This window comes from Azolla caroliniana, unplaced genomic scaffold, assembly GCF_043228905.1.
Source record: "Azolla caroliniana isolate FFs.n. ecotype wild unplaced genomic scaffold, voAzoCaro1.0.p SCAF_7, whole genome shotgun sequence".
Classification (NCBI taxonomy): Eukaryota; Viridiplantae; Streptophyta; class Polypodiopsida; order Salviniales; family Salviniaceae; genus Azolla; species Azolla caroliniana.
This window is the reverse complement of record NW_028230442.1, coordinates 5,838,286-5,860,412: the sequence shown is the minus strand read 5'-3', so window position 1 is coordinate 5,860,412 and position 22,127 is coordinate 5,838,286. Positions and strand designations below refer to the sequence as shown.

Here is a 22,127-nt window from a genome sequence, read left to right as displayed (position 1 = left end):
TCGAGCTCTGCTTCCATTAGTGCACCATATAGTTTAGTGAGCGTATGACCTATCATAATGGTCCTATATGTATTTGGGTCCATTGGGTCCCCTCCTTTATGTATAGGGGCCACTGTGTTCATGGTCCATTGTGGTGGAAAACCCTCGATGAGGGCGTGATTGAAGATTAGAGTCAGAAAAGGAGCTAGGCTCTCTCGAGCATATATGATGTGTTTGGCTTGCAATCCTATGTGGTCCATGGATTTCCTGTGTTGTAGTTTTTTATGACCTTCGTGACCCTAGAGGTCGTGAAAAGTGTCCCCATGGTAGGTGGAGGTCTGGAAGGCATTGGAATGGGTGGTTGGTTCGGGACGTGGTAGAGTCTCTCCGTATATGTCTGCCAAGTGTTGGGACCCTCAATGGGTGTTTGTGGTCTCGGTTCCCGTAGTCTCTTCCATGCAAGAGCGTAGTCCCTACCCATGAGCATGTGGTAGAGTTCCCAATATTGAGAAGCCCCAAGCTCGTCTTTTACAACGTGTCATCTTGCGCATCTCTTTGCGAGCCTGTACTAAGGAAATAGTACCATCTATACAAGTCTCTACAATCCTCATCATACCGCCTATTCTCTAGCATAGACCCTATTCTACTTTGATTCGAGAGAGAGAGAGAGAGAGAGAGTCTTATTTGGTATTTCTTGCAACATGCATCATGCATACATGCATATATACATACATACATACATACGTACGTAGTCTTATTTGGTATTTCTAGTAGCATGCATACATACATACATACATACATACATACATACATACATTACATACATATGGCCTTCATTCTTGAATCCTACCCATGAGAAGAAGAGCATCTTCATCTTCATCTTCTTCATCCATCATCATAATTCATCATAATTCATCATCATCCTCTCTGTGTCTCCTTCCCCAGCAGCCATGCTCCAAGTAATGGGAGCTCCCACTCTTCGCTGCAACAATGTCGTAAGCTTCTGGAGCACAGAGTTCGGCGTCCAGCATAAGCTCTCAAAGACGAAGACGAAGAAGACGCCACGACATCTCTGCATCTCCACTTCTTCCTCCCCCTCCACCATAGCCAGCATCGATGATCATGCCGCGGCATCATCGTCTACAACCTCCAGAGTCGAAGCATCTTCTTCTTCTTCTTCTTCTTCTTCTTCTTCCTCCTCCTCCTCTTCCTCTTCAATTTCAGCATCAGCAGATTCTGCAGCAGCAGCAGCAGCAGCAGCTGAGGATCTGATGAAGTGGATGTACGAACAAGGCCTGTCCCCTCATTCCTGCAAGGTTCAACTCCAAGAGCGCATCTGCCATGTCTCCGATAGGATCCCTATACATTACGTTGTAGCGCAACAAGATTTGCAGGTCTATAACTCTGTCCTTTGTTTTCTCCGAATCCCCATCTTCATTATGTGAACGATATCTCCTGCTAACATTGCTTTCTTCTCATTTCGTGCAGGCTGGAGATGTTGCATTTACAGTTCCAAACTCGTTGGTGGTCACTCTCGAGAGAATTCTAGGGAATGAGACAATTGGTATGCAAATTAATAATCCATTACAATGATCTCTCTCTCTCTCTCTGCCTGGATATTTGTGTGCGCGCTTGTTCTTTAAATTTAGACAGAAACTGAACCATACGATTGTCTGACCTGCTTGACAATATGGATTTGCAGCCGAACTACTGACAACAAACAAGCTTTCTGAGCTTGCTTGCCTGGCGCTTTACTTGATGTATGAAAAGAAGCGTGGAAGAGACTCCTTCTGGTATCCTTTTATTCGTGAGCTTGACAGACAAAGGGGAAGAGGCCAGCTGGCAGTAGAATCACCATTACTTTGGAGCTCCAAGGAGCTAGAGTTTCTTGAAGGAAGTCCCATGAAGGTACTTGCATGGAAAATGAGAATGGTAACCGGAAACTTTTGAGAAGTCATTGATTTTATTTGACTTTTCCAATGTTTGGTAATCAGGAAGTTGTTGCTGCAAGGTTAGAAGGTATAAGACGAGAGTATAATGAACTGGATACTGTCTGGTTTATGGCTGGATCACTCTTTCAGGTCATTTTTTGTATATATCACTGCATATTATGTCATGATGTTTTTCTGTACCTTTTGGCAAGTGAATCTAATGCTATGGCTTGGTGATTTGATTCACAGAAATATCCTTATGATATACCAACAGAAGCCTTTTCATTTGAGATCTTCAAACAAGCTTTTGTAGCAGTGCAGTCATGTGTGGTACATCTACAGGTTTATACTAACATATCTAGCTTCATTTATTTAACAAATGGTTTGTTTTCTTTAGGAAAATAGATTCTTTTCCTTTTTGACTCACCTGTCTATAGAATGTTCCTCTTGCGAGACGTTTTGCATTAGTTCCATTGGGACCTCCTTTATTGGCATACAAGAGCACTTGCAAAGCAATGTTGAAATCTGTTGGTGATGGTATCCAACTCGAAGTTGATCGATCTTACAAAGCTGGGGATGCAATTGTTGTATGGTTAGTTTGCTTAAAAGAAAGCTCTCTTTACTTTTCAGTGTGTTGAATGGAAATTTTGGGCCTTTGTGAGTCATTTCTAAACTGGCTAACTTCAAGCTGTTTTTGTCTGAATACAAATGTTCAAAGAAACATAAGTTATAGAAAGCAATTATGATCACGAGACATCAAGGGCTATTATGCTACGTAATTTTTCATTTTCCATATAGCTGTGGTTAATGCATATCCAACATTTTGCACATAATAACTTAAATCTTTCTGACATCCAGATATTGATTTCTCAAATAGGCAGTGTCTGGTGAAAGTATACCATCATGGATAGCACATGTAATAAAGTAGACAGGATAAAGTAGATTTCCTTAATATATTTAGATTTCTGGGAAGGCTTTGAGGCAAAATAAAAAAATAGTATGGTAAGAAACATTTAACCCCTCCATAGAACAAGATTTAAAAATTTCTCTGATGCATCTCACATGGTCTCGTAGAAAAATCATGCAAATTATTCCTCCTACCAATGTGTAAGATTCAAGAAAGTGATTTTGTGTGCTGAATCTCCATGTAACATATTTATGATATTTTGTGATGAATGGAGGGACAGACTTCAGAGGCTCAACAGTGGGATGAATGGAACTCCCCACCATAAGATATCACTGAGAGAGGTAGAGGAGGCTGTACCTTGTGATGAATGTGCTACCTTTGTTTTTCTGGATGCCCCTTCTCTTACCCTCTAGGCTGTTTTCTAACCTTCTTTTCTACATTGTTGGCCTCCATTTTTTGTATGCCTTATTCCATTCACTTCCAAAGGATCAACGTTATGCGTTCATAGAGTTTGGAAGTTGTTGCAATGTTGTGACCTGGACTTCTTTTATCCTTCCTTTTGGGCAGTTTTCTGGCCTTCTTTTTGACATTTGCTGTATTCCTTTTTTTTGACTCCAATTTTCTGTATTCCGTTTCCCATTCATTTCCAAAGGATCATGTTGTTATGAATTAATGTATTCAGTTTGCAAGTTGTTGCAATGTGGTGACATGCAAATTGAATCACAAATACAATCTCCCCCAACACCACAATAACAAATTTAGATTTTGAAACACTGTTTGTTTTCATCATTAGCTGAAATATGTGGCATGTTTGAGTCTTTGTCTGTAGGGTCAAAAGTTTCCAAAACCTACTTATATTTCTCTTAATACTTATCTGAAATATGTGACTCATGTATGAGTCTTTGTCTGTTGGGATCAAAGATTGTAATCATGTTTAACATGTTTGCGTGACTCCTTAAAGGTCGTACTGTTTGAACATTTACAGAATGAGTCGCTTTGTAGCTGCTAACAACTATATGAAAGATTGATTCTGTCGCTATTCACATCCCTATCCAATGGGACTATAGAAACAAGAGAAATAGTAGCCAATACTACTTGAATGTGCGAGAAACAGGAAGTGTGTACATTGTGAATTGAAACACAAAACATTCTGGGGATCTAAAGATTCGAAAACCTATAGATATCTAACATATTTGTTTGAGTTCGTGAATGCCAGACTATTGTAACTTTTATGCAATGGCTATGCTGGAGATAGCAATGTACGTATTCTCATCCCCTTTCCAACGTAACTAGAAAAAAACGAAATTGTAGCCTATTCTACTTGAAACATACACTGGGTCCATAGATTATGAGACTTATATTATCTAACATGTGATTACTTTAGGGTCATACTATTCTTCTCCTGGATTATGCTATCTTTAAGGAAAGTAACTAAATCTATGACTTAGTATTTGGATGATTAGCTTCCCTTTCAGTTGTATCATATCTCTAACCTATATTTGCATAGGACAGGAGATGGGACATGGATGGAACCTAGCTAGAGAACATGAACATGAGGGATGGGCATCATAGTTGCTGGAAATGCTTGAATTTCTTTTTTTTTAACAATACGTGAAGGTTGCTCTCATATTGTTGTGCACTTCTCTGAAGAAAGAAGAAATCTGTATTAATGTCTCTAAAAGACCGTGAGGGCATAAGAGACCTGACAAAGATTACCACGTTCTCATTTTAACTCATCAACACAAGTAATGCAAGGAAAGTGAATTTCTACTGAGCTTCCTAAAACTAAATGGGTTGAAACATTCTCATGAATAATCTACAATCAGATATGGTGCTTGCTCATTGGAACTGAAACTGCACCTCTCTGTAAATATCCATCATGGGGTGATTTAATATGGAAAAGTAGGTGCCTCTGATGGTGTGTGATAATTGTCTTTGATCTTGTAAAGATATGCAGATTGGATTCATTGTTCCAGCTGGCGTTGACGATGTACCTGACAAAGAGAAATGGCTCTAATTGCAACTTCTCTGAGCTATGAATCCAACATGAAGAGTGTTGTGAAAAGTATCAGTGTAGAAGGGCTCTGCTGATGTGGATTAATGATTGTCAAACTCCCCCTCTCTCTATTTCTTCTTATGGCTAGAAGGAAGAGTGCTAAGCATCATTGATCATTGTATTCTATCAGTCTACAGAGATGTTTCAGATCATTTTCTAAAGAGACATCTTTATCTGATGCCATAATAGACTGGGAATTATGACGTACATAATGCTCGCCGGCTTCAACTTCTTGCTTGCAAAGCTGGCAGATGTGATTCTCTAAATGAGCATGTTGTCCAGTCTCGATCTTCAGTGGATGAAATACATCAGGACCTGTACTATCAGTAGAGAAAGTCATGTGACATGTGTTTCTCCATATACTTGGTTTATATAGGAAACCATCTAGCGACATCTATAAGCAGTGCAATTTATAATTGGTCCTCTTTACGCCTAGTTGCACTTTTGGATTAATCCAAGTTTGTTTAACCTTCCCTCTAGGGAAGATAAATTATAAAAAAGGTCTGTCAAATTTTCAATATGAACTTGCCTTTCACTCTCTCACCTGTCCTACACTTCTACAACCATAGTGCTCGCCAAATTACTCTGATTTTTGTAGATTCTTCTCAGGCTACCTCAGTGATTTGTGATTTATCTTCTGCATTTCCTCCTTGATCAAAGTTGTACATATGTTACTAATATATTTCCATGTATTCAAGTTAAAATCTTTGATACTAGCTATTCTGATGTTTTAAGTGTAATGTATGTATATGCACTATTTTTAAGTTTAAAATTGTTAACCTTAGATGTTTATGTAACATATATGTATCTCTTTCTTGCTATTACACAAGGGTCTGTATTTCTGTCTCGTTTCCTATTTTTGGCGCTGTGTTTTGTCCAATTCCTTTATTTTTGTGTCATAATGTTTCCATCAGTGAAACAATTGTGGTGGGCATGGGGTCTGTTAGTAATAGGTCCAAAGCCTGATTAACATCAGTGAAAAACTGAAGAAAGGACACGAAAAGCAGAAGTGGACAACAAAATGTAAGCCAAACAGAAAAAGAAAACAGCGAAAAAGTCTCAACCATTCTCTCCCAGCTTTCCCCTATAACTTTGGTGTAAGCACATTTTTACTCACCAATCATTTAGGAAAAAAATTAAAAATTGTATGAACTTGGAAAGCCTCACAAAACTTTGAATGAGGCATTAGCTGGGGATGATGTTTGGCTTTGTGACATATCTTGAGTCAAAGGTGAGTCACCTTGGATGTGTATCTAGCTTGCTGATATTGGTCATAGTGTTCTTACAGCCCAAAAATGTTCGTTCAACATTTAGACTTAATCTAGGACTTTTTTTCAATCTAAGGATTCCCCAAAAGTTTACATTAGGGTTTCAAGATGTGACGGTTTTTTCCAGAATTGCCAAATTTACTCACATGGACATGATGCATCAAGCTGGGTATTAGTTGTGATTTTTTTCCCCTACAAAGTTCAGCTATGATTTGCAATTTTGATAGTTGTAGGTAGCTGGGTAACTTAAGTCTTAAGTTGTGAATACTAGTTGACCTTCAGTAAGCAATCTAAGCAGTCCGTTTTAAGCATTTAAAAATGTTTTTTATTTCGAATTGTCAACTTTCTGCCAGATTTGTTTGGGCTTGTGAAGATTGAAATACTCAACACCATAAAATGAACATTTCTAAATCAAATGATAAATAATTTACAGAACCATTATATTGTGCGTCATCTCTAAATCCATTGTGACAAAATATATAGTCAATTATTCAAAACATTTGTTTTTAGGTGTGGTCCTCAAGCAAATGCAAGGTTACTGTTGAACTATGGTTTTGTTGATGAAGAGAATCCATATGATCGTCTTTCTGTACAGGTGAATTCACAATGAGATGAAATACGTTCAGTTATGTGCAATATTGGAAAATCTAATTTTCATTATCTGTGTAAGGTATCATTGGAGACAAGCGATCCCTTATATCAGTCAAAAAGGTTGATAGCTCAAAGGAACAATAGGCTTGCAATACATGATTTTCAGGTCCATTACTTTTAATGATCTATTTTCATTTGAAAAGAGAAACATGGGACAAAGAAATACACTTTTTTTGCATTGCCTCAATTTTAATAATAGTTATAGCTTTCTGGTTATTTTACTTCAATTTTATTGTGTCTGATTAAAGGTATTTCTTTATTAGATCTCCAAAGGAAAAGAAAGGGAAACTTTATTGGATATATTACGATTCTTACGGCTTGGCCATGTTACTGAAGAAGAGGACATGCAGTCAGTTTTATTCTCTGAAGGACCCGTTTGTGGGGTGAGCATTTACCACATTTGTTGAATTTGATATAGAATATAAAAATCATGTATATAAATAGTTCCAGTACCAAAGTTAACATATAGAAGGTTTGATATGTGGAGCGTCCTGCAATATATATGAGGAAACCTCCGAAAGAAAGGAACTAGAGGCAAACAAAGCTGCAATATATGCAGGGACCCTTTATTAGCAACGTGTAGTTTTAGAGAACCACACCATCTCACTTTGCAATCAGGAGGTTGAATTTCAGGAGCATTATATGTTATTACGTAGTCCTATTGCGAGATCAGAAGAACCATCATTTCTCTGTATAACATTATAATGATGGTGTCTTGATGGGGAGGGCAAGCCTCATATATCCAGTTAGACAGAACTTCTGGAGATTTCTTCTACACCTGGTGCACGGTGAGGCTTGTGCTCCACTTGATGGAAGGCTTACCTAGAGCATAGGTGAGGCTTGTGCACCTCTTAGTGTACGTTTCTATCCCATTCTCTAGACCTTAGATTCTGACTGAACCCATCACTCATGAACACCTGTATGAGTGCACATACATATGGCAGACTAGCATGTCGTACACTTGGTGATGTCACTGACGGCAAGTGTGCCGTCTGATTCAAAGCCTCTTATAAGGGATAACTATGGCGGTATCAGCGTTTGTATAGTTCAGAACCAGGTGTTTTGTGCACATAACAAGCTCACTGGCTTGTAATATCACTATGGCTGAACCAACGATTTCTTATAAGATTTTATCACCTGAAGCATGCCCCTTGCTGCCAGTTGTCTGACCTGATTGGCCTGGACCAATCATCATTATTAATTTTGAATATCCATGTTTAGAACCTGTAATTGCTGATAAATGTTTAGAAAGGCCTGTCTAAATGATCTCTAATGGTTAGTGTAGGAAAACATAAAGGTTTTCTGCATCAGTAAAAGGACTGTTGTAACAGTTTGATACAAGGTCTTCATATGAAACATGGCTTCCTAATTCTTTGTATGGCTGGTTATTTCTCTGAATAAAAATGGATGCAAATGAGGGGATATTTGTTGGTGTGCAGGTTAGCCCATGCCGAGAGAGGGCAGTATTAGAGCAGTTGAATTCATACTTCATTGAGCGGATATCTCGTTATCCTACAACTCTGTCTGAAGACATTGCAACGGTATGTAATTATCTTGCTGTTCTACTTCTAAGGTACTGATGCATGGAAAATAAAATTATGTAATTTCTTACAACGCATGCATGCAGCTCATGGATCCCGCAACTGTCCCAAAGAGGCGTGTTGCAACACAGCTCGTGAAAATTGAGAAGGAAATTTTGCAGAGTTGCTTAGGAATTGTTAGAGAGTACATAGACCAACTTCCAAACTGTACACCAGTTTCATGCAATGGTCCGTACATCCCCAAATTGAAGTAAACATATAAAATTTTCTTTTCTTTTGTTCAATACCATTTGTTAGTCTTTGTATTATTATTACACAAATGACAATGGTGTCATTAAGTGCTTGTACATTTATTTTAATATTCATTAGGCAATTGGTATGATATTATAATGCAATTACTTCAAAAACAGTCTTGAACAGCTTGTTTAGGGAGGTGATGCTGTATTAATGTGAAAAGGTCAATCAAGACATACCATGCCTTCTCATTTCTCATTTTGAGATGATTAATCAGCATTCCCTTTAAAGGCTAATTATGAACCTTTAACTTGTTTATATTGTGACAGTGAGGGATCTATCTGGCATCTTCTTTGTCACTCTATGAGCTCTATTGTTATATAAGTATGGATTGGGCAATGCTATCAATCACTCTTGATATTGTGTTAAAAATAACAAATATTAGGAGCAGACATAACTTGTAAAGGGTTTTTAATGAACCTCTTATTATGGATACACCCCCTCATGTACTCCACCCACATACACTCCCCAAAAACTCTTTCTTCTTTCTCTGGATTAGCAATTGAGCTTCATACATTTCTCTTTAAGTTTTGGTAAAATCAAACAATTATTGAATTGCATGTACAACCAATGGTACATCTTAGTCTTGCTATCAATCTAGGTAGATGAACATCTTCTAAAGCATTACAAAAATTTGCCTAAATGTTGTAGGTGCCACCCCTGCTTGGACCGTCACAAGGAAAGCTGTAACGAAACTCTTTTATCTGGCATCAACTTAGAACCACGGTCATCTAACACACCCTTCACTAAAATCAATCTGGTTGTGTGTGGACCCAAAGCAATTATGTGGTGAACCAAAAATTCTCTAGATCCAATCACTAGGAATAATGAATTACTATTGTTATCAATAGCGTCCAATCAGCCAAGTGACCATAAACTCTTATGGAAATTATCTTGACATGTTCTAACATCCAAAATTCCAAATGAGAATTCCTTTTAACATCTTACAATAGACTTTCACCCATACTTGCCATCAAACATGAATGAGTTCTCCAACTCATCAATTGGACTATTCCAAATATATTGACAACAAACCAATTGTTGACGTACCAAATAGCTTCATTACCATCAAATTACTCCCTATCTACCCGCTGATGACCTCTTGTAACAAGAATTTGTAGGCTGATGTTGTATATTAAGTCTTATTCCTTAAGGCTCTTCATTACTTAGTTTGTTCTATCTTCCATTGCCAATAGTAAATATCTCATTTGCCCTTTCCCCATGAGCATAACTATTATGTTCATTATCCATTTGTAGTACATCGTTCGTGGGTAGGTTAGGTGTAGCCATCTTTATGTGGAACATTGGACTATAACTAGTGGGTCTCACATGTCTCCATAAATAATGCTACATCTTTGTACATGCTTGGCCACTGGAATTTATCTTTATTCTATCATTGAGCTCAAAATTCTACCTATGTGCAACCATTTTCCTTCATATTCATTGTCCTTGAAAGTGTTAAACACTCATTGTACATTTTCTATCTTTAGGAATCGTATATATAACATTCTTAAGGAAATGAAAGCCCACATCTTCATTCTTTCAACAATAATTTACTTCTCCTTCATAATTACTAGAGAACATGTCTGTCGTGACATTATGCTTCCTAGTCATGTCTTGAATTTCTAGGTTCAATGACTCAATATATGTTAACCACCTTAGCATGAGAATGTTAGGTGTTGAGCAAATTGAGATCAGCCCAAGAATATAAAGGCAACCTATTTCAATGATAACCTTTGTGCTTAGATAGTAGTTGCAACTTGCAATCAACATTGACTGTTGACTCAAAGCCCCTTAACTCCTTTTTTGCTTGGGCATATTTCCTTTGTCTTTTAATCAACAATTTAGTCCCAAATGGGATCATTATTTGCTCTCTAACTAGCTCAAGCTCATGCTCCGCCTCACTGAAACTCATGCATCAAATTCTCTTTCACTCTCCAACTCACCGTCTTGTTGGCAAGAAAATTGTTGGGTAAGATAAATTACTTTTAGGCAAGAAAGTAATAATTAATAACTATCATTATTTCAAACATACATAAGTTGTAAAATATTTACAAATGTTCTAATAAATACAATAATAAGATGAAGATCCACGAATAAGACAATGGCCTTGTGACATCCTTTCTAGATTTTGCAATCCATTTGTTATATGAGTGAATATAAGTGTTAAATTGGTTCTAATTATTATGTTTTTGTTATCTTATGTGGATGAAAGATTTAGATTCATTGGCACAAACACCATCTCTACCTCCTTTTCATATACCACCCCCAATAATCTCATAGCAACAAAACGTACCAAAATTGGAGAATGCATTGCATTCAAACGCTCGGGAGATTCAAGATTACCTTGAAGGGAGGATATTATGTTGGTGTTATTTATGTCAAGCCATAATCACCGAAGCATGAATCCATGTTCATGAGCACAAGAATGTGGGAGAGAGGGAATCGAGACAGACACAGTTTGAGGGGTAACTTCAATATATTTCTCCTTCTTTTGATGCCCCATGGGTGGGGTTTAAATAGTACAAGATATGATGAAGACATTACAAAATGCTGAATGGGGGTAGTTACACCTACTTACCCCACTCTTTCACATTTGTACACATCAAGCCAAATATGCATGTGCACACAGACAAACACACTCACTCACTCTTCCTCACACTATCACATTAACATTTCACATTTCACATTACACATCTTACACATTACACACCATACACATTATACCTTAACCCCCCCGTACACCTATGCGGGTAATAGAATGGTCGTAAATCCACCAATAGCACCACATTAACTAGAGGGTCGGTCATTTGTAAATATATATTATGTTTTAGTCTCTTATTTTGTAATTTTATAACTAGATGATGATGAGGAAAGTTTTGAAGAAACTTATTGTGGTCATGAATTGTAGAAGCACACGATCAAGACAAGCTCTATGAGAATTGGAACGAGACATGTTGCTATATTCCATGCCGACGTGTCACATAACAAAGACATTGTTGGGGGACCGTCCATTGCATGCACCCTTTCAATCATTGTTACATACATATGATCAAAGTTAATTTTGAGGATGGACTGAGACATTGTTGCATTGAGATGGGGATGTTTTTATATTTTGGGGTAGATGTTATATTATAGGCCGATCTTCAATCTCTAAAGATGTTGAGAGAGGCTTGTTCATTTCATAAGATCTACATGTTCCTTCCCGTTTAGAAGTCACGCATAATGTCCTATTTATATGCAAAATACATGGTAGCGATTGGTTTGATTACCTAGAAGCATAACATATGGTCTTTGTGCAAACTCCACATTGCCAACATATCATAGAATGAAGTGTAGATGGGGTGAACCAATTTATATAGATGGACGACCATACTCTCATGAAAATATAGTTGGCCGCATCAATAGTAACCGTGGGAGACATAATCAAACTAATTTTGTATTCTTAGAATATATAATAATAGCCATATACCTTAAAATATGAGTCAAGCTATAAGTGTCTATGTTACAATGTCAACCATTAGATAACTATGTCTTGGATATTCCCTCTAGTTTGGGTCCTATGTACATTAAACTTCCACAAAAGGCCATATATACTCAAGATTTAGGTTTTACCATTTGAGTAAGTGATCTTTTCTCTTAAATTGTCTGTAATATAAAGGCCTCTTTTTCTTATAATTTGAATTTTCTTATCTAAGAAATGAATGTGATTTGAAGGAAAACCAATTTGAACATACATATGTGTTTATGTATAATGGAATTTAACAAAGCTGTGCAATTCTCTCTCTCTCTCTCTCTCTCTCTCTCTCTCTCTCTCTCTCTCTCTCTCATGTATATATATGTATATGTAAAATAAAAGAACATGGAGACTTTTTTCATGATTAGTGACATGGATGAGAGAAAGAGGGGGAGAGTTTTTGTTACTCTCAAATTATGTGTGGCACAAACACTTCTTTTCCGGATATTATTTTTGCGAAGTTCCTATATCATTTGGAGTACTTTTTTATCTTGAATGATGTATTACGTAAAATTTTCATTTCTAGATGTCATGCTAGTTGAAAGTAACATAACCACATGTTACAAAAGAACATTTGTCTTCTCTACAGTTAACCAGTATGAGTATGGAATCTCAATCACACTTTGATACAATGCTTTGTTTGAATTCTATCACAATGCTTGCACCACTCTTTTTTCTCATGGGTCACCCACCGCATGCGTCGTGAATCATCTTAATTGTGATCAGGGTCCAACATCACCACTTGCTTTCACATCATGCATTTTTTAGTCTTGTAGATTATATTCGGTCTAACGAGAGCCATAATATAAAAAATCAAACTTTCTATTTGAAAATATGTTTTTTTTTAAGTGGAAGAAATAACAATTACTTACTCAAATAGCCCCACATGCACTAAAAATCAAAATAGCTTAACAGACATATACCTATACGGTCCATAGAACGTAATAAATGTGTTCGTGCAAGCATTCAAACGTTTGAATACGTTTGGAAACGATCACATTTGAAAAGGGCAAAATCTGTGTTCCTTTTGTAATTTTAAAATTTTCCGTTGTTACAATTATAAATTAGTTCACCCTAGTGGTAAATTGTTATGTTTTTGTTTTCTACGTCTTGGGTTCAATCCTCGATTTTTTCATATCATAGCAAAATTTTTTGTTAGTGTTATATTTGTTTTCTTCTTCTTTTTCTTTCTTATTAATAGAAATTAGCTCAACTTAGTGGTTAGTTGCTATACTACTATTGCCTATGTCTTAGGCCATTCCTTGTTTTCTCATATCCTCTCGTTAGTGTCATGTCATGGCAAAATTTTATGTTAGTGTCATGTTCCTTTTTTTTTCCTTTCTTTGTTATTAGAAATTAGCTCACCCTAATGGTATCCTCTCGTTAGTGTCATGTCATGGCAAATTTTTATGCTAGTGTCATGTTCCTTTTTTTTTCTTTCTTTGTTATTTATTTGAAATTAGCTCACCCTAATGGTATCCTTTCATGGCAAAATTTTATGTTAGTGTCATGTTCTTTTTTCTTTCTTTCTTTGTTATTTATTAGAAATTAGCTCACCCTAATGGTATCCTCTCGTTAATGTCATGTCATGGCAAATTTTTATGTTAGTGTCATGTTCCTTTTTTCTTTCTTTCTTTGTTATTTATTAGAAATTAGCTCACCCTAATGGTATCCTCTCGTTAGTGTCATGTCATGGCAAATTTTTATGTTAGTGTCATGTTCCTTTTTTTTTCCTTTCTTTGTTATTAGAAATTAGCTCACCCTAATGGTATCCTCTCGTTAGTGTCATGTCATGGCAAATTTTTATGCTAGTGTCATGTTCCTTTTTTTTTCTTTCTTTGTTATTTATTTGAAATTAGCTCACCCTAATGGTATCCTTTCATGGCAAAATTTTATGTTAGTGTCATGTTCTTTTTTCTTTCTTTCTTTGTTATTTATTAGAAATTAGCTCACCCTAATGGTATCCTCTCGTTAGTGTCATGTCATGGCAAATTTTTATGTTAGTGTCATGTTCCTTTTTTCTTTCTTTCTTTGTTATTTATTAGAAATTAGCTCACCCTAATGGTATCCTCTCGTTAGTGTCATGTCATGGCAAATTTTTATGTTAGTATCATGTTCCTTTTTTCTTTCTTTCTTTGTTATTTATTAGAAATTAGCTCACCCTAATGGTATCCTCTCGTTAGTGTCATGTCATGGCAAATTTTTATGTTAGTGTCATGTTCCTTTTTTTTTCCTTTCTTTGTTATTAGAAATTAGCTCACCCTAATGGTATCCTCTCGTTAGTGTCATGTCATGGCAAATTTTTATGCTAGTGTCATGTTCCTTTTTTTTTCTTTCTTTGTTATTTATTTGAAATTAGCTCACCCTAATGGTATCCTTTCATGGCAAAATTTTATGTTAGTGTCATGTTCTTTTTTCTTTCTTTCTTTGTTATTTATTAGAAATTAGCTCACCCTAATGGTAAGTTGTTATGCTACTACTGCCTATGTTATGTTTTCTTCATATTTCTCAAATATACGTTTTATGAGTTTTTGAACATTTGATTATAATTTATAATGACATATTTTGATTCAATCTCTATAGTTCATACTCATTTTTTTGTAAAGTTCTAAAGTGAGGAGGATAGAGATGTGTTGATTCTTAAGAAGCATTCCAAACGTATGCATGTGATATAATGCAAATATTGCAACCATACTTATGTTGGTGGTTCATAATGGATTAGAGTCCACTTATTGGGATTGAGAGTGAATCAATATATAATATAGACCATAGTCAATCCAATCCAATCCAATCCAATCCAATTTCGAGATGATTTATCATACACGTTTGATTGAATCATTCTCGAATGCGAATGCACGTATGATACATATGGTTCATTCTATGCCTATACCTACTATACCTATGCCTATAGATATAGATATACCTATACCTATACCAATACATCTATCTATCTATCTATATCTATATATATATATTAACATATACATATATATATGTATGTATGTATATATATATATATGAGCCACCTGAAATAAAAAATCAATACATGTTACCTCTGCTCTATTAGGACGTGTATTTTGAATCACAATTAGTAGAGAAGAATAAAATAAAAAAATCAAGCACTTGCATCAAAATCCAAAATCAAGTTTGGGGGGGATTTACAAATACATAGACATTGTAATTAGAAATGTGTATTGATGCAAAATTTCAACCCTAAATCAGAAATTTTTAACCATAATCAGAAATCAAATGCTTAAAGAAATAAAAACCCCTAATCAGAAATCAAGTTTGGGGGAAATTTAAAGACAGACAGACATTGTAATCAGAAATGTGTATTGATGCAGTTTTTCAACCCTAATCAGAAATTTGCAATCCTCATCAAATATGTGTATGAAATCAACCCAAAATCAGAAAATTTCAACCCTAATAAAAAATCAAGTTTGGGGGAAATTTACAAATCAACAAACATTATACTTAGAATTGTGTATTGATGCAAATTTCATTCTTAATTAGAATCATTCCTAATAAAAAATCAGAAACCCTAATAAAAAATTAAGTTTGGGGGAAATTTACAAACAAACAAACATTGTAATTAGAATTGTGTATTGATGCAAATTTCATTCGTAATCAGAAATCAACCCTAATCTGAAATATGTATGAAATCAACCCTAATAAGATATTTTGACAATCAGAAACACACCTACTGCTACACTCTGATTTTTGTGACGTCCTTGTCTAGGACTACAATGACTTCGCCCTAATCGTTTTTTGTAAAAGATAAACAGGCACGACAGTTATTAGAAAAAAAATATTTTTGAAAGCACGCAATGTGTAACTTATGCATACCTTAACGAGGATTGAATTGGTGGTGTGTTGGTGCTCTGAAGGTGCAATGTCGATATCAGAGTTTTTGTGTTGTTGCGGGAGCTTCATCTGCGTTCGTGCTCAAAGTACTACATTTGTTTGGATTTCGAACTCAAACTCAAGATTAGTAAGACTTTGCTAACATTCAAGTCGTGTTTAGATGAGGGCATTGTTCCCCAAGTTCCACTACGTCAAAAACCAAAGTTCAAAATTTTGAGTATTCCCATAAATTACCTATTCACCATAATAAATTACATGTATTTAAGTAATAAAGCAAAAACAATTCGTAAATGATCCTTAAAATTTGACCACAAAAAATTAGTTAAACAAATAGCTAAATAGCTATGGTCAATTTAGCAACTAATTAGCTATAATAGTGTTTCCATTCCCATGCTTTTACCCATTTTAAATTTATGTGGTACTTGATGAAGCATTTCTACGAAGTCGCATATGATGTTTAATGTTCTTTCATAAATTTGTGAGTCCTCAATTGTAAAGAGGGTCATAGATCCGTTCTCGGTTTGCATGTATATTTTTTCCACCTATTGTTAAAGCTATTGGGTGGTCTGTGACTGTATTCATAGCTTCCTAAATTAAATAATACATTATTTGCCTCTAGTATTTCTTTTTGCTCTTCCTATGAATGCAATAAAAAATCCTGCTAGGTCCTAATTGATTTCGGAGGACCTTCTAACATTTTTGCCCACGATAACCATTGTCTAGAACCCAACACTAAACCATCTAATTTTGAAAACAACGAGTTCCAAAGTACCCTTTGTCTATGGTACTCGACATAATGCTTAGGGTTGGACCTTGGGTTTATCACGAAGCAAACCAGCCAAGATTCGTTTCCATGTTAAAAATAGAGTCCTAATAAATTTGTCCTCCCAGCTAAAGTTAATGAATGCCCAACATTAATTACTGTCACACACATTGCAAAGGGAAGCAAGAAAAAGATTAAATGTATTCCCAAACAATGAAGATACAAAAATAAAAGAAATTGTTTTAAAATTTTAATAATGCAAATAATGGTAAACCAAAAATTAAAAGCAATAAATAATTAAGTGCAAATATATTAAATGAGTAAAAAACAAAACAAATGGAATAAAGTCACTCACTCGTGTTTGATTGGGACTCATTAATGCACATGCATATTTACAGAAAATAAATATATAACACATGAAATAGAACGATGAAAGTTAAATCATGTTACACGTGTATTGAGAACGACCTGAACAAATAATGTAGTATTAAAAAAAGTGAATAAATAAACAAGATCTAGCATAAAAATGAATGAAATCGAATAACATCATCTATATGTATATAGAATGAAAATAACAAGTAGATAACCCACCAAAGTGCATTTGCCATTGACTGCACTCTCCATTAAAGCACCTTATACTCTGACCTAGAAGTTTAAGTTTGTGGCTCGGCGCTTTGTTTCTCTTACTTAGACTACGTCCATTTGTAATGTAGGGTTGTGCATTGACAATTGTATCCCCATTTTTTCGAATTAAAACCCCATATGAAGACGATCATTATTGAAGTGACTAACAATATGATTGCCCGTCATTTTGAAGGTTATATTCATTACATGAACTTAAGCATTGTGGTGGTGGTGGTGGTGGTGGTGGTAGGGATAACAACGTATAACTCGGTAATGCATTATTCTTATTTCTTAGGAAAAACTAGAGGTTTGGATTGTAGCAAGTTAGGGAAAGAATTCAAAAGAAAAGTATAATATCAATACATACATCCATGAATAACTTCACTTGTTGTGGCCTCACATTCTATTTATATGTAGATATCCATATATAGAGGAGATAACAACAATGAAAGGTAACATGAGAAAAAAGACATACTTACTCTGCGACAAATTAAAGCAATTAAGAAGACAAAGCAATTAAGAAGACAGATGACCGACCCATGTGCGTTGACCATAACATCGTATAATTATACGATCAAGACCACAAAAGTATTGCAGCATGTTCAGCATATTATACGGATGGAAATATACGGCAGTATCTACATAAAATGCATAGACAAAAGCATATATGTAAATATACATGTATGCATAAAAATGCATAAAAACATATATATATATATATATACACGTATATACCATGAATATGCGTGTATAAATTAGGTTTGCCTTAGAGCCTTCCCATCCAACAAATAAAACAAACACTACTACCAATACTACTACTACTACTACTATTACTAGACCCATCCATGCACTTCGTTTTGGTACATGGGCTTGGCCATGGGGCATGGTGCTGGTACAAGGTCATCCCATTGCTTCAAATGGCCGGACATACCGTGACCGCCATCGACCTCGCCTCCAATGGCATTAGCAAAGTCCCCGCCCACTCCGTCACCTCCATCGCCGACTATGCCCGCCCCCTCACCCAACTCCTCGCGTCCCTAACCCCCCATGATCCCAAGGTAAAAACGCCTTCATTCACCTTGATTTATTGCCCCTCCATTGTATTTTTAATTCGCATTCCTATCGTGTCTCTCGTAACCCCGACAAGTAACTTTGTTCGTGCGCAAAAAATCCATGTCTTTTAGGTGGTCCTCGTCGGCCATAGCTTGGGTGGAAGCACTATCTCCTATGCCATGGAGCTCTTTCCGCACAAGATCTCTAGAGCCGTCTTCCTCGCCGCATTCATGCTCCCCATTGTCTTCTAATTGAGTTTTGTTAAACATATTATAAACATTAAATGGGCATTGAGGCCACCAATATTGAGTTTTTTTTGGTTATATTGGTCATGCATATAGTACTTGGAGTTATTTCTTGGGTCAAACACACTAGCTCCACATTTTACCGATGACGAAGAGATCGACAATGGCGACAACAACACATGTTCGAAGAAGGAAATGGTGTCGGTGTCTATTCATCCCGAGAGTATGCTCCAATTTTACTCCCGAACCTCGAGCGAAGACATATGTCTCGCTCGGAGTTGCTTGAACCCTACTCCTATTTCCCCATTCCCGGAGATGCTCAACTTGAGTGAGAGAAATTATGGAAGCATTCCACGGTACTACATCATCTCAGAATCGGACGAAGCCCTACCACCAAGCATGCAAGCTACAATGGTGGAGCAAAACCCACCCCACAAAGTCATTACCCTCGCCAATAGTGATCATTCCCCTTTCTTCTCCGATCCTTCTAATCTAGTGGATGTCTTCATTTCCATTGCTCTAGAACCAATCGAATGATGATCATATTTTTGATGGCCACACACCATTTGTAATAATAATAATAATAATAGCAACAAAGAGCTGCAATTTATTCTTGGGCATGTTACAAGTAGAGGTTTTCCATGATTGGCCATCGATATGTTTACAATGGAAATTCCAAATAGTACTTTGTATTTAAAGCTACAAATCATTGAATGCTGAAATGAAACTGAAAATCATAGCATTTTTAATTGCATTGTATTGGGAAAATGTAGTGAGGGGGAAAAGAAATATGGGAATTAGTAGCCTTAAATAGATGAGTGGTGACACATATTCTAACTGTGGGGGAAAAGTTACTTAACCTTGTAAGCTTAAACTACTTTCTTTTTTTCCAAAAAATATATTCTTCATTAGTAGAATTCTGCATATATGAAGAAATTATTAAGCTAAAACCTTACAATGGCTTTAATCATGATGACCTATGAAAACCACAAATAATGCATTCTAAGATTCTTTTCACCTCTCACCCAACATTTTGGCAATAACTTCACATCACAAAGCTATTACCCTTGTTTGCCTAGCATGTGATCAATGCATTCCATAGTGCAACGTCTATCATAGGCATATGGTTAGCCAAACCTCGTTTTCCTTCAACCAAAGTGCTTTCTATAAAAGCAATATGTATATCATTCTATATAGAAAAAGGAACCAAAGGCAAGGGCTTCATAGATGTAAATTGTGGGGGTTTTTCCACTCTAAAATGGAACCCACAACTAAAAGGAGATCGCCGATTTTAGTTGTTTGTCGCCGAGGATAAGTCGAAGAGTAAGGGGCTATTTGTGTGATTGTTTGCACTACCTTTTACTTATTATTTATTGTTCATATGCCACTACCGAGGGCTAGAGTAAGAAAATAAAAAGAAACCAAAAACCCCTCCTTTTCAATTAGGAAACCAAGTTTGTTTGTCGTATACTTGATGGTTCACTGTTTCATCATTCCGACCATGACGGGTGAAGGATCTTGACATTGTCAATCTTTTTTGTTCGTACTTAAGACTGGTATGCCCCAAATACAATAGTGTTTTCTTTCTTTCGTATTCTCATTCCCATATCTAATCAACACGGAAACTAAGGGGAGAAATTAAGGGGAAATTCTTTATTAATCATTCAGGTTTTTTATGAAAAGAAAAGAGAGAATTTGGACCATATCTTGATTTGTGTGTGTCAAATCCTTGCCCAAGGGCCATGCTAATCTTCTCTATATCGTTCCAATGTTATTAAATGTCCCCAATAGGGACGAAGTAAAAGGCTTCATCGATCTCTTCATATACCATACTTTCTAATTTTGGCCCTACACTTTGATTATCAAATGTACATAAATGTCACAGATTATGTACATACATGCATATAGACAAATGTATAAATGGCACATTCTCTTTCATACACAAGGAGATTTTTTCCGTGGGCATATAACAGGTTATATGCAATGCACATGATGAAGTTTCCCTCACAAAAAAAAAAAACAACTAGGCATCACTTACTTATAATTTTGATCAATGATAAAGTGGGGCCGATGAAGCGTAAAATGGCCATGAGAACTAATTGAATGGTTCTAATTGTTCGCATGACTATCTTGATTATGTCTTCATTATGCATTATTGACAACAACTCAACAATGTTGAGAAGTTGACGTATTTTTCCTCTTCTCTAATAGATCATATTGACCCTGAAGGTTAGTAAATTAATCTACTTTAGTTATACAGTAATGTTAACGCTTATTATAATTTGAAGTCTTTTCTTGTTTTCTAAATTTTAGATTTGAGATCATTTAGTTATCGTGATATGGAGTTTACCAAGGGAAGAAAGCACTAAAAAGTCAAGTTTTACTATAGGTTAAATGTCACATCAAAGTGACCACTAAAAGGAAGAACAAAAAGAATAGAATAACAAAACATAGTTGACAATTGAAATAGAAAGAGCTAAGCCCCTAACAACAAAGTTTTTGAAGGGTTCAAAATCTTCCAAATCCAATACACAGGAAAAGATGATTTACCAATTGTAAGTGATGACAATGAAGCGTGCGATAATAATGGATATAGCTTGAAGAAACACTTTGCTTAAACCAAGTGCCCATGAAAGGGATAAGGACAAGTCCATGCTCAGAAGAAAAGGAAAGGGCACATGATAAAACATGACATTCAAACATTCTTGTGTGTTTTTTTTCCCATTTTTTTAATGTTTTCTTTTTGTTTTTTTTCCATTTTTTAGGCTTATTTACCTCATAATAAATAGTTAATCCAAAAGTATGGTATTTATCATTCTTTGAGGGATTTTGGATGGTATAAAAGGTAATACGCATCAAGCGGAGCTTAGGCGGGTGGAGTTTCATGCCATTTGGGACATAGGTATATTTTATAGACGGTATTTTGGTAAGGTGGAGTGGTTCTACTCAACACCAAAGTGTTTATTCAAGCCAATGGTTAGACTTTAGATAAATATAGGGGATCGGTATAGCTTGTATGTTTAGCCTTATGGCGGTTTTCTAATACTAATGTAGTATCTTTTTTTGGAAAAAAAAAAAAAAAAAAAAAAAAAAAAAAAAAAAAATCATTCTTTGAGGGAGTTTTTCTTACGCGAATGATTGAAACATTCTTGCACGTATGGTACGTATGGTTCATACTATGCATGATAGCATTATTTGCATCCAATAAGAGAGTTACAAAATGTTATATACTAAATATATACTAAACGAGAGAGGTCCTTTTCTTGTTCAATGGTTTTTCAAATCAACCACCCAAGCTTTCTTGACCAATTGGAATCCTAGGATGGTGTAATGCAATGCATTGGAATGTGTAGAAATGAGTAAGTTCTAAGTGAGCACATATGCTTTCATGTGGATTCAAGTACTTGGCAACAAAGCTCAGAAGCGATTCAACA

General features: G+C 35.8%; 2 protein-coding genes and 1 non-coding gene across 3 annotated transcripts; 2 read left to right on the top strand and 1 right to left on the bottom strand.

Moving 5' to 3' along the window:
* The first annotated feature begins 897 nt into the window (after positions 1–897).
* On the top strand, positions 898–8,742 carry LOC147861692 (Rubisco methyltransferase family protein). The gene is made up of 11 exons (XM_087322339.1): positions 898–1,373; positions 1,468–1,543; positions 1,682–1,887; positions 1,974–2,060; positions 2,160–2,252; positions 2,348–2,502; positions 6,652–6,736; positions 6,812–6,898; positions 7,056–7,175; positions 8,232–8,333; positions 8,420–8,742. Exons 1-11 carry the CDS (start codon positions 930–932, stop codon positions 8,585–8,587), a joined length of 1,623 nt encoding a protein of 540 aa, XP_087178465.1. The 5' UTR covers positions 898–929; the 3' UTR covers positions 8,588–8,742.
* Positions 8,743–18,185: 9,443 nt separating this feature from the next.
* On the top strand, positions 18,186–19,149 carry LOC147861691 (methylesterase 1-like). The gene is made up of 3 exons (XM_087322506.1): positions 18,186–18,453; positions 18,580–18,708; positions 18,790–19,149. The coding sequence occupies exons 1-2, from the start codon at positions 18,241–18,243 to the stop codon at positions 18,697–18,699; spliced, it is 333 nt and encodes a 110-aa protein (XP_087178632.1). The 5' UTR covers positions 18,186–18,240; the 3' UTR covers positions 18,700–18,708; positions 18,790–19,149.
* Positions 19,150–20,382: 1,233 nt separating this feature from the next.
* LOC147861690 (U6 spliceosomal RNA) lies at positions 20,383–20,488 on the bottom strand. Its single transcript, XR_015530066.1, has one exon. It is a non-coding gene; the product is annotated as a U6 spliceosomal RNA (small nuclear RNA).
* Positions 20,489–22,127: the final 1,639 nt, after the last annotated feature.